Source organism: Lipotes vexillifer, unplaced genomic scaffold (assembly GCF_000442215.2).
Source record: "Lipotes vexillifer unplaced genomic scaffold, Lipotes_vexillifer_v1.1 scaffold511, whole genome shotgun sequence".
Lineage (NCBI taxonomy): Eukaryota > Metazoa > Chordata > Mammalia > Artiodactyla > Lipotidae > Lipotes > Lipotes vexillifer.
The window spans coordinates 231,867-245,203 of NW_006784934.1; the positions used below are offsets into that span (position 1 = coordinate 231,867).

The following is a 13,337-nucleotide window of genomic DNA, read 5'->3' on the forward strand; positions in this document are numbered from 1 at the left end:
TCGTCCGGAGCCTGTGCTCCGCAATGGGAGAGGCCACGGCAGTGAGAGGCCCACATACCGCAAAAAAAAAAAAAAAAAAAAAAAAAATGTGTTTCCTTTTCTTTTCTCTTCTATTAGTGAAGAAGAAGTGAAGGAAGGGGAAAGGCATCTTAGGGCATTTGGGTCCTAATGGGGATGGCTGTGGGGTGTTGGCCTCTGTCCATGGAGATGAGCATCTCAGCCTCTCCACACTCTGGGGAGCATCATGTCACAAGCCAACTGCCTGGATGTAACAGGCTACAGGAGCCTTCAGAACTGTGAATGATGGAGAACTGGACACCCACCAGGCCCATATCCCCAAGGCTAAATCCAACTCTTGTTTCCTCTCCAAACTATGGGCCCCTTCCCCCTCACTCCCCACCTGGGATGGAAATCAGATGCCCCATGTCTCCACCTCTTCTCAGATCAGATCAAGCAAAGTGGAATTGAACACAAACAGGTAGGTTGGTGTCTTTCCCACTATCCTCAGAGGTCTTAATCCACATCTGAGAGGTGACTAAAATGTAATGCTCTAAGTAGCTGAAAACTCTCCAGCCTTTCAGGACCCATCCTCCACCACCGCACTTCCCTGCATCCTATTTTACCCGTGGCCCAAAGTGAGAAGGTACCCGAAATTCAGATTCAACATTAACTTGCTCCAATATCCAAAGCTAACCGTCAAAATGACCAAAAAGAATACACGTTTAGCAGCGATTCCAGACAAGGACAATAACCTAGAATATACTTGTGTACCATGAAGACAAATTAAATGTGACCATGAAAATCCTGAATATACCAAACCTGCTGACTTGTGCATCTTTAGACTGATCACTTCCAGACTGTAACATGGAGGCTTTCACGTACAGTTCCCTTTTGGGTTTATTTTGTTGTGCTTTCCGCCCTCCTCACCAAAAAAAAAAAAAAAAAAAAAAAAAAAAAAAAAAAAAAAAAAAAAAAAAAAAAAATCGAAACACAGTGAAACAAAACCCCATCTGGGCTAGTGAAGAATAAATTTCCATGTAATTGCTTGGTGCCACGAACCATACTCTTCTGTCATATAACTTGATGGCATCTGTCCCTGAGGAGTGCTGATTCACTGTTGTGTCCTTGAGTAGCCTTCTTCAAGGCTTTCAAACAGGTAAGAGGTAAAATGTCAGCACCCTATGGACCGATCCCAGGGAATAAACCCAGAGGCCATAAAGTTTAATGATCAGAGCCCAGTCCATCCCAACTAAGGAATTCCCTTTAGTTGAAATAACTACCCTTCTCAAAATGCAAATGTGAAACATTATAGTGCTAATGGGAATTGTGTGCTTTCAACCCTAGAGAGATTCCTAATGCAACCTTCTCCATAAAATTTAAAGATATGCATAGATCCAAACCTCTTCCCTTTAGAATAGCTTTTAATACATTCACCCGTTCTCATTTTTCACATTGGTCCTCTGGGTTCTGAGCCTCTCTGCTTCTTCAATGGCCCTATTTCACACCTATCACATTCCCTAGGTGGAATACCCCCCACTTTTTCACTTTCCATTAACTTGCTTGTTTTCTCTGCTACTTGTTTTACTGCCTTCCCTGCTGCGGTTTACATCTGTTGTTATTGTCATTTAGAGCTAATCTGCCTCTCTCCTGGCAACAGTACCATTTTCCCACTGAGAGACACCCCCTTTCCCACTCTTACCCCTTCACCTGTACCTCCAGGGAAGGCATGTGACGCATGCCTGGACAATCTAAGCATCCCCACACCCTGCCACAGTAATTAATTCAGTGGTATCCCAATTAGAGTCAGTGAGATTTTGCTGGAAATCTTGAGAGAGAGGCACATGACCCTTCCCATCTGATTTAAGCCTAAAAAGATGCAGGTGCCAGGGATGCTGGTAGCTATGTCACCACCCTGGGGAGCCCGAGAATGAAGTCAGGTGAGAGATGATAGTGGCTTGGAGTCGGGTGGTAGCAAGGGAGACTAGAGACGAGGGCAGGATCAAGAACCGGGTAAAGGTTGGATATGGTGGGTAAGGAGGGAGGCAACTGTCTAAGGTGATTAATGGATAGTGGCGTCCTTCCCCCAGGAGAGGGCGCCAAGTCTGTGAGGTAAATCATGACTCCATTTTGGACACATTGAGCATAAGGGACTTCGGGCCAAAATAGAATATGTAACCAATAATGATTTGCCTTAATAGACTGAATTGAGATACTCTCCCCTCCTTGTCAAGACCTCCTCACAGGCATTATTCCTTGTCTCAGGGATAAACGAGATCAGCATAAGTTGGCTACCTTTGAAACATTATAATGATCACACCGTAGTTCAAAGACTCCGTTCCCAATCTTTTTACTACCATGAATTTGCTCAGTATTTGCTATCTTTCACTGACCAACCTCTAATTAACACAAATCAAACTGATGAAAATCCCAACACCAACAGAGACCTTCATGATCCTAATTTTTAACTGCCTGAACAAACATTAAAAGACGCAAAGGTGTTGAAATCTAGTGATGTCTACCACCAGTTGAGGAGAAGGAAGGCCTTCTGTAAATGGCAGGTCTCCTTCTATCCACAGATGGAGACATATGATCAGCTTTGGTGTTCTGGCCCAGGATGGTTCTTTTTCTCACAACAGTTGTCAGATCACTTGGAGATGCCACCCACAAAAACTCTCTCAGTTTGGGTTATACAAATAGCTCCATTGTATATATATATATATATATATATATATATATATATATATATATATATATATATATATATATATATATATATATATATATATATATATATATATATATATATATATATATATATATCATCAGAACAACCTCATAGCAACATCAGGATATCATCAGAACAATAGGATTGAACTCGGCTCTAATTTCTTTTTACGTCTTCGTCTGTGTCACCTCACTCCACTTCTGCCAGCATAACTTACTTGTTTAGTTCATTTTGTCCTGCCACAAGCAGTGTTCAGGAAAAAGCCATTCCTGAAATATAATTCCTATCTCCAGACTCTCCAACAGTATAAATTCCTTGCTGATTCTAAAAGAAGATGTCTGAAAATAAAACCATACACTTGACTTCATAAAAATGAAATATGGACCTACTATTTAGAGTTAACAGTCAAGTTGCTGACACTAAGCCATCAATTGGATGAGTAAGCTAATTGTGTGTGTGTGTGTGTGTGTGTGTGAAGTAAAAAGGAAGAAGCTGTGGTGGAAAGGAAAGTGCCCAGTAAGGCAGGAGATCCTCTTTGGAGTTCTCAACTTAGTTCTGCCACCACTTAACTGCAGATACGTTACTAGGCTGCTCTATGCCTCAGTTTACTTTCGTGTTAAAGGCAGACGATAATGAATCCCACGCATTCTTCTCCATCAGAGAAAACAACTATACAGAGCATCCATTCAATATGTTTTTGAAAACAGAAGGATTTGGACTTTTTTAAAACCATGGCTAATTCACCTAAGCACATTCCTTGAAATTTTATCAACAGATGGGTCTCAATGAAAGAGAAATTACAATGACAGCAAGGGCAAGAGGGAAAAAGCACCCTGAACTTCACTCAAGCAGAACGGCTGGCTGATCCAGTGTCCAGTAGCAGTAACAGCACAAAACTGTCCCAGGGCCACGTGTTTGATGTCCAGATATTCATGCGCTTGAAGCAATGAGGTAATGTGGACACCTGGGTGGGTTGGTCACTTTGGATCTTCGGTTTGGTGCCAACACTGCCAATACTCTCTTCACCAAAAGGGAGTTACTACAAAATCAGTCTGCCACTGAAGCTTCCTACTAGACGCTCACCACTCTTTACGTCTTCTAAGACACAAAACAGTTCGACACAGATGGCTGTGTCTCTTTTCTTCATTTTATGACGGATACTGTCCAGAGTTACTGGAACTCTCAGTTTTTAAAGGAAGAGGGAATGGGTGTTGTTACTTTTACATCCTTTGCTAACGTCAAGAAACCAAGCCACATATTTTTTAATAATGAGAATCTGGATCAAGTTCAGTGTATAGTTCAAAAATGTATTCCAATTAAACTATTTAATAGAGTCTTGGCTTTTCCTCTAGCCCCATTTCACCACCATATGTATCCAATAATTCCACACTCATTTCCCCCCATCAGCATAAAAAGGGACTCAGTGAATAAGTGTGACATTTTGGTCTGAAAGTTCAGTTTCTCTTAAACCATTGTTTCCCACATGTCAATAATAGGTCTTCAGATCAATAAATTTTCCATAGAAGCACCATGAAACCTGATATGCTGTACACCTTAGCAATGCAGGCTCCCCTGCAGCTTCCCCATGCATGCACCTGCCCAGTGGGTCCACATGCTGGTGAAATGCAGGTAGCCATCCACAACTATCACTCCACATCTGTATCCACGCACATTTCAGGTGGCTGTGCTCCAAGATTTAATCAGATAGTTACCCTGCGTACCTGGGCCACAGTGCCACCAAGTGACCTCATTCATTGTTCATTAAGTACTTCCTGGGTTCCGGGCCCTGGAGTAGATTTTGGGGACACAGCAGTGAACACAATGTCGCCACCAATGCTTGCTCTCAGGAACTGGCAACATCCCTGCCCACCGTCTCATACCAGCCTCTGTGATACAAACTCCTGCTTAGCTAGAGCTTGGAAAGTCAACACATAAAGCAAAGGCAGATGAGCAAGAAGCCACCTCAGAAATAAATAGGGTCAAGTAAGTGTCTTTGCATGACACGTTTTCATTTATAAAGCATGTTTATATATTAAATATATTAAATGCATTTACAAATGCATATAATGGGGCTTCCCTGGTGGAGCAGAGGTCGAGAGTCCGCCTGCCGATGCAGGGGACACGGGTTCGTGCCCTGGTCTGGGAGGATCCCACATGCCATGGAGCAGTTGGATCCGTGAGCCATGGCCGCTGAACCTGAGTGTCCGGAGCCTGTGCTCTGCAACGGGAGAGGCCACAACAGTGAGAGGCCCACGTAACCGCAAAAAAATAATAATAATAATAAATGCATATATTAAATAAAGCATATTATATATTAAATTCTTCACAAAAAAGAATTATCCCTCTTTGGGGTGAGGAAATGGACTCAAGAGTAGAAGTAACTTGCCAAGGGTATATAGAGAGTTAGTGGCCATCAAAGATGAAGGCCCAGATTTCCTGACTTCCATAAACCTCTGCCTCTTAAGGGCCACGAGGGCATCAAAGCCGCAGTGACACCCTGAATACATATGGACCCTGCTTCTATGACAGCATTCTGAGGAGCAAGTCGCTTCATACGAAGGGCTTCCATTTCTCCTCCACTTATTAAAAAAAGAGATGGAAATTCTGGATCACTTGCCTCCCCGGATCCCTGTGAAGATGTACGGTCTAATCATATTTTGAATAATTATTAATCAGAACAGCAATATTTCCTGTCCCTGGTGCATTTTCTTCCCAGTTACGTAAGGGGAATGAAGACAGTGATGAGGATGATGATGACATGACAGTTAGCATGTACTGAGGGCTTACTGTGTTTTTAAATGCATTATCTCATTTAATCCTCACAAGAATTTTATTATATTCTCCCACTATGCAGATGAGAAAACTAAATGTCAGAAAGGATGAGGGACTTGGCCAAGGTCACCAGGCTAGGCAAGAACAGTGATAAGAGCCTAACCCAAGTTGCCTCACTCCAGAGCCGCTGCTTTTAATCACCATCTCCATCTTAAAACCTGAGGGAGTTCAGTAATTCAGGTTACAAAACCTAATTTAGTGTGCAAACTGCTAGAACCTCCCTGAGAAGGGAGTATAATATAATGTGTTATCAAGTCCCAGAAGGGGCTCCTACATCACAAAGCCCCAAATTCAAAAACTAGGACTCTATGAATGGCAATCATTTGACAGAACAGAAGGAGCTCCATCTGTAATTTTGATCACTGTCACTTTGGGGCAAGAGGAGGGTGGAGAGGAAAACTCACAAAGTGTCTAACATTTTGGGAAGCTTTCACTTGGGTTCCCAGGTGCATGGGTGCTGCGCCTTGGGAGAGCCAGTGGTTAAACTGAGAAAAGGAGTTGAAATCCGCCCATGAGCCATCTGTACACACGGCCACAGGCTTCCCAACCTGAGCTGCAAGAGAAGGGAGATTAGAAACTGGATGAAAAGCACAAAGCGATGGAAGGAAAAAGTTCACTTCGCCCATGCACTTGAGACGGGTGTGGCTCCACATCAGCAAAAAAAAGGAGAGAGCACAAGTTACAAGATTCAGAGGGGCTTGCGGCAGCTCCCTCCCCACTGTCAGACCTGAGCGACTTATTCCCATTGTCGGGAGCTAAGTTGTTTCTCATCTACAAACTAGAATAAGAAAACCGATGAGGCTGCCATGAGTAATAAATGAAATTATTATGAAGATCTCCAAATCCCAAGGGCTACATGAATGCTTAGTGATAGAAATAATCATTTCACCACCATTACGTAACCTTGCTTTTGGGAAGCGAGAGAGAATTTGGGGTGCCAGGTGAAACACTGCCTCTGAAACCTGCTTATTTGCACAAGTGGTGATGCTTTGGTTATTTACGGAGCTACCTAGTTCTCTTCATTCCAGGAGAGTCGGTGTAACTCGTGGCTTGGCTTGGGGCCAGATGTGCTATATTCAGTTCAGCTCCCATTCCCTCCCCAGCGCTGTCTCTAAGAAGAGGCCTTGCCCAGGGCTTTACCTTGCTGCTTTTGCATGGTGGTGAAATCTTCAAAGGTGAGTGTGCGCACAGGGGGTCTCCAGAATGCATAAGTCTCCATGATGGCTTCCAGTCCGGTTCTACACAGAGAAAAGCCAGCAAAGGAAGTTGTAAATAATCCCAAGAAATGCATGGACTTTTAAAAAAAAAATCCTTAAGTGTTTTGTCTGAGAAGCGGTATATGCATAGGCACTGAGAGATACCACCACCAGGGTAAATTAGTCTGGAAGAGCACAGGTACAGATGCCGCTGGATTGCACGAAAAAGAAGAAATTAACCCAATTCAGATTATCTGCAAGCAAGTCAGAGCTGTGATGGAATTTCACTCCAACCTTTCTTCAGAGAAGGTTTGGTCTGCATGAAAAAAAAATGTTAAGTGTGTTAAAGGTCAAGGTCACTGGTAGCATGAATAGAGTTGAGCAGAGAGTAGCACTGACCATTTCTCTAGCACAGGATGATGTGATCATCATTACCACAACACACTGACACAGCCTGTCCCAGAGTCAACTCCACCACCCGGTATGTGGAGTCAGTGAAACTGTCAATATTGCTGCGCCTGAAAGGCTTCTTAAATCCTCTTAAACAGAGACAAACACCATAATAGACATAGGAGAGGTAAGCACTCAAATATACTTGAGTTTCTGCTGCAACAAGAAATACCTACCTGAGGGCACAAAGAGGGTTTGGTCCCAGAAATTATACCTCAAACAAAAAGACCAATACATTTCTGCAAATGTTTATCTGTATTTTGTAATATAATAACCAAACGGGTCTTTGAGAGTCATGTACTTGGGACTTTAGGGAACATCCAGTATTTTACCAATGTATTACTTAAAGCCTTCTGTTTCATTGACACTAGAAATCCCATTAATTGAACTATGTGCACACTGCCTAATTTATCCTTCCATCATATATATGTGTATATATATATATATATATATATATATATATATATATGAGATGTTGATGAACATTGTTTTAACATAATTATCCAGGCTATCTGGATTATCTTAGACATATTCTTGCGGATATTCTGTATCCTCAAAACAGAATATTGGTTGGTGCCTTGTTTGAAGCTTTGAACACAGCTTCTCATTATTGACTCCTCTTTAAAACCAACTGCTTCACTTCTAGCTAAGTGGAAAGAGGTGAAGTTAGGGTCGAGGAAGGTAGGAGAAGGAGGGTGGAGGTGAGTAGGTGGCATAAGTCCTTTCATTGCAAAGTTCCTGGAAAGTAACATGGTGTCCCTTCCTGGAAAAGACAAGCTTTCCCTCTTGAGATGAAACTTCTGCTGCCTAGGTAATACATTTCCAGCGTTCTCTTCAGTCTGGCACAGCAAGAATAAAGTGAGAAGCTTTACTTTAAGTGAGAACAAATAGCCCTTCCTTATAAATGACTATAAGGTCCCCTGAGGTTCTTCTGTGATGAGCTGCTGATACACTGATTGGCTCTTTGTGTTGGAAAATTTCCTCTCTGAACTGGCCTTACTTGCACAGTTAACTTTCTAAAGTCTCCCCTGGAATCTTGGAGGCTTTAAATACACCAATGTTGGCAAATTAAACTCTGTATTTTTAGAAGAGGTTGAGAGGAGAGGGTGTTGCATGGTGTTTATTAACTGTTAATCTGTTAAAAGTAGGAATAGAAGACATTTCCACATAGTCACCCTGCATTAACGCTGAATGCAGTACATGAAACTACTTGTGGGAAGAAAGAGTCCAGGCAATTAGGCAGCTCAGAATAATAAGGGGATAGGCAGATAAAGCCATGCTGAGCCTTGATGGATATAAAAAATAGATAGGCCAGGCTTAGATCTTACTGCCCTGTTTTGGAATGTTGGGGGCTCAACAGAACATCTTAGGATTCCCTTTAATGGCACGGGAGGCTCACTGCAAATGGCAAGGTCTCTATTGTTCCACCTCCTATTCCATTCTTTCCAGCAACATGTACCAATGATGAGGACAAAATATTAGCTCAAGGACAAAGAACAGTCCCTTCTCATTTCATAATAAAGTGATAGAAGACTGTGAGGTGGCTATAGTACACCGATATACTTCCAATGTTATATTTATTAAGGGAATAAAAAATCAATGTTGATTTTATTTTCATAACAGGCAAAAAGACTATGGCAAAGGTATTAATAATTTTATTTAAGTAGTCAACGCTGTATAGGATAGCGACCATTTATCCATTTATCCAAATCTAATGATACCATCTTAGATGGAGGGTTATCCAGCCTCTGTTTGAGTATTTCCCAAGGAAAATATTTCGTTTTGGGACAGATCTGTTAGAAGGATTTCTTTGACCTTGTGCTGAAGTATCTGAGGTAACTTTTACCCTCCGGTTCCATTACCAATGGGTAAATGGTACGAGTGCCTGACACTTCCCACATCCTCATCAGGAAGACCTTCCTTAACTGTTAAGAACACAATGTGCGACACACCACATATGGACACACCCATGGTCCATCCAGCCCAGGTGTCTTCACAAGAAGGGTCTTTTTGGTGACGAAGTTGGGTGAGGGAGATGACTACCAAAATCTAATGGCTAAGTCCACACATTCCTAACCACACTTTACTAATCTGTTGTGGATCTATCTCTCATACATTCATCCTGGACCTTACTGAATCTATTTATATATTCAGGGTGGATCTCTTTTTTAAGAAATTAATCCTATTTGTTTACTATATGCCACATCTTATTTGTCCTCAAACTCCATTAAGCTTCCTTGGATAGATCTAACTGTTCAGTGGTACTAATTCTATTTATCAGGATGTGGTGAAGTGCCACAGCAAGACAAGTATTGGCTAATTCACTCTGCACCAGGTTTTCCACCTCCCAGTACTTAGCACAATGCCTATTACCTGACAAGACTTCAATTGATAGGCATTAAATTAATAAGTAAAGGAATTATTTTTATTACTATTTTTATTTATTTAATATTTATTACTATTTTTATTACTGAGTCACAATTTCCTGAACTTTAACCAGCAATCATTTTTTTCTAAGCCTAAAACTTAGGAAAACAACTTGATATCAAATCAAGAATCTGAAGACAGAGAGAGTCCTCTAGAAGTGGTGACTTGGGAATTGCTTCTACGTAGAGCTGTTTGTGCCTTTCTTGACTCAGGTCCCAGAGAGGTGTCAGTTTTCCTTTGGTTTCTTCTTTTCTAGTCATGGAATTTCTGACCTTCAACAGAGTCTGAGTTCCCTAGCAGAGGACAGTCATTTATACTCTCATCTTCTCTTATAAGAAGCCTTGCCAACCACCTGTTGATATCTTCAACCACTTGGATGTCTATTCAAAGTTTATACTGAGCAACACGTTGTTTGCTTATTCATCATCATTGTACCCCAGTTTTATAAAACTTTATCTCAAGGCTTTTAAAAGTGAATTCATTGTCTAACAGATAAAAAAAATGGTGTTAGGTAACCACATGTCATTAACATGTTCCACATGGTGGGCCTCTCCGGGTCTGCTGAACACCAGAGACCTGATGTCATCTCTTAAGTTTCCAATCAAAGATGATCAAATTGGCAAGTGTCCCCCTCTTGCTTACTTTTCCCTGTTTGCTCCAGTGACAACAGAGACCATATCCAAACCCCCTTTGTTAAGTCATTTGGCTGTAATCACCTCTCTGATTTCCAGGCCTCTTCTCTTTAGACTTTTCAGTCTGCTCACTGGCCAAACCAACAGAATGTACTGAAGAGGAGGGAGAAAATGAAGCAAGCCAAAGAGCCCTTTTGCAAATTGATGATGCCTCGAGATCAACTGATTTGGAAAAATAGCCAAAGTGCAAAGAAATATACTTCCAACCTTCTCATTCAAAAAAAAAAAAAAAAAAAAAAAAAAGGACCATCCTTTTAAAGTTCAGCAAACATATGATAATTGTAACAATTACAACTACATTCATGAACCTGTTAGGTAACACACCAATGCATAGTTTCTGCTTTTTATTTCTCTTGAGATAGAAAATTATTTTTTATGTTTCTTTCATTTATTTTCTTTGTAATTCTGACATCTGACTCTCTTTGCTGGTGATACCGTTAACAACAGGAACCTACACTAGGGATTGATAAGATCACTGGTTATCTCTCAACAGAAGACAGTCAAGGACTAAGGGAAGTCTACTGCGATGGGGTCTTGAAGTCAAAAAGGGGTTATCCAATCAGGAAAACAATTACGTGCTAGGTTCAAGAGATATAAAGGCAAAAAAGACACAGGGTCTTTACCCTTAAGGAGAATCCTGCTCAACAAAAAGATAACAACATGTAAATGACTAATTTCTGAACTGTGTGATAGATGCTACACTGGAGATGTGTAGACAATGCCATGAGGCACTGAGCAAGATGTACTGAATATACCTGGAAAACTCAAGGGGGATTCCATAAAAGGCCAGTTATTTAAGGTTAATGTTACAGGGCACTCAGCAGTTTTCCACACAGACAAGAGGCAGAAAGAGCTTTCTTAGTAGAGTTAATAGTATATGCAAAGACATGGAGGTATGGAAGAGAAGTCACGTTCTAGGAACTGAAAATAGTTCAGGGTGACTGGAGCTCCGGGTGCGAGATGGGGGCTGGGGGTGGGGGGAGGCAGGCGGACACCATGGGTATTTATTCCATGTGAGGCGCTTGGATTTTATCCCATGGGCGATACTATGCCCCTGAACTCCTTTTCTTTCTCCTCCTGTTCCAACATTTGAAAAGACACAAAACCAGAATATACTGTTCTTTCAAATCTCATCACCATGTGTCAACTTTCTAATCCTTTTCCTTAGACTGTCATTGGTCCACTGAGGTTAGGTCAAACCTTCCACACATCCCTCTCCTTCACTGGATCTGGAATTCGCTCCTACCTTTAGATTCCTCAGGGTTTTTATTGTCCAGAGATATTCTTAAAGACCTCCCAGTGGAGGTCTGCAAATTGGCAAAAGAGCCATCATTCAAAACTTGGCTTTAGATGTACAATAAATATATCTGCCTCACGAACTGGATGTCATTGATGTGCTTTACAATGGTTTGGACAAACACGTGTCCAATGGACAGATGATTGGAGTTGAGTTAAAATTGTTCCTTGCCCAGTGATTCCCAACTTGGGAACCCTGTCCCCACTTGGAGTCTGTATAGGTAGCGATGGTGGTCCCTAAGGAGTTTTCGCTGCCTCAAGAAGTACAATAAAAATAAAAATCCTTGATAGCACAAAGCAGGCTGCCTAAAACATTAAGTTTCTTTGCATTTGACTGGCATGGTCTCACTTTAACTTAGTAATACTAAATCACACAAGGGGCAGATTAGCATAGTGGTTAAGAGCACAAGGTCAGGAGCCAGACTGCCTGGGTTCCAATTGCAACCCTGCCGCTTACTAGTGCAGCGTTGCTTAGTTGTATAAACTTTTCACGCCTAAAGTCTCCCTAACTGTAAAATGGGGATAATGATATTATTCCCTCCTAATTGTAACTTAATAAATGCATATTGATTAAAGACAAAATATTTCAAAACAAGAGAGAAAATACAATGAAAGTGTGAGGACCATTGGTTTAACTCAAGTAAAAGAAATCCCGCCATCTGCTCAGACTGTGATCTGTAACACGAGAAAACACTTTTTCCTTCACTGGGATTCAAAGCTTTGTCAGCCCCCTGGCTCTGGATTGAATGTGGAAGGACCTCTACGTTACCTAATTTCATTTCTCATTCTCTCCTCTAAAAACAAAAAAACGTGTCCCTCAAGTCTCTTTAGGCCTCATTATCTTGCAGATATTTCAGATTCCAATATGTTAGCCATTAAACAGACGTCTATCTGTTAGATGACACCATCCCTGGGCAAGAGCCATAGATAATAAAACAACTGCCAACTTTCTCTGGCAAACCCACATGGCCAAGAGGACAATGGTGGAAAAGATTCATGACAGAGGAGGGAGAACAAATAACAAGGCGGAGAAAAATGTTAAATACTGGTTGAAAGACCGTAAGCCAGGGGACATGGAAAACAACTAATGCCTGGATAAATAGGAGGAGTCTGGCAGGATGCTGCTGCCAGAGTCCAGTATGGAGCCAGCTACCTTGAACTGCAGATGCGGCAATGCCTGCAGGGGAGTCCAGCACTGATTACTTCCATAGATCTGCTGAATGGCACCCATGCCAGGGATAACAAGAGTATACACAATCTACAGGGGCTAGTGAGACTGCCAGGAATGAGCAGGATGAGATTGGCTGGAAAAATACAGCCAATGGCTCCAGGGAGAACAAATGAAAATATAGAAATTGAAAGTGAGAGAGATACTTGGAAAGTTGTGCTGGTTGAAGGAAAGCGAGTGGTCAGCTCCTTGGCTCTAAGCTTGCCTTCAGGAGTGACAGGGAAATGGAGGTGGACAAGGGCAAGCTATGCCTATCAGAGGAGTGAGACCTCACTCTCTGGATGTTGTCACTGGCTGGCTTTGCAAATTCTAAAAGCTAATACGTCACTGTACTCAGTTTTACCGTCAGTAAATGGGAAACGCCGTACCGATACCAATTAACGCAGAGGTAAAAATAGAAAACTTGGACCACAGATACTAAATGAAATGATTCTTACTATTATTTGTATACGTATGATTTGATGCCTAGAAATAAATTTACAAGGTTGAAC

General features: G+C 41.6%; 1 protein-coding gene across 1 annotated transcript in view; it reads right to left on the reverse strand.

Moving 5' to 3' along the window:
- TBX15 (T-box transcription factor 15) overlaps positions 1–13,337 on the reverse strand; it is a 102,761-nt gene that overhangs the window by 5,383 nt on the left and 84,041 nt on the right. The window contains exon 7 of the mRNA XM_007457119.1: positions 6,698–6,795. Within this exon, the coding sequence (XP_007457181.1) occupies positions 6,698–6,795 (98 nt within the window). The remainder of the gene's footprint in view (positions 1–6,697; positions 6,796–13,337) is intronic.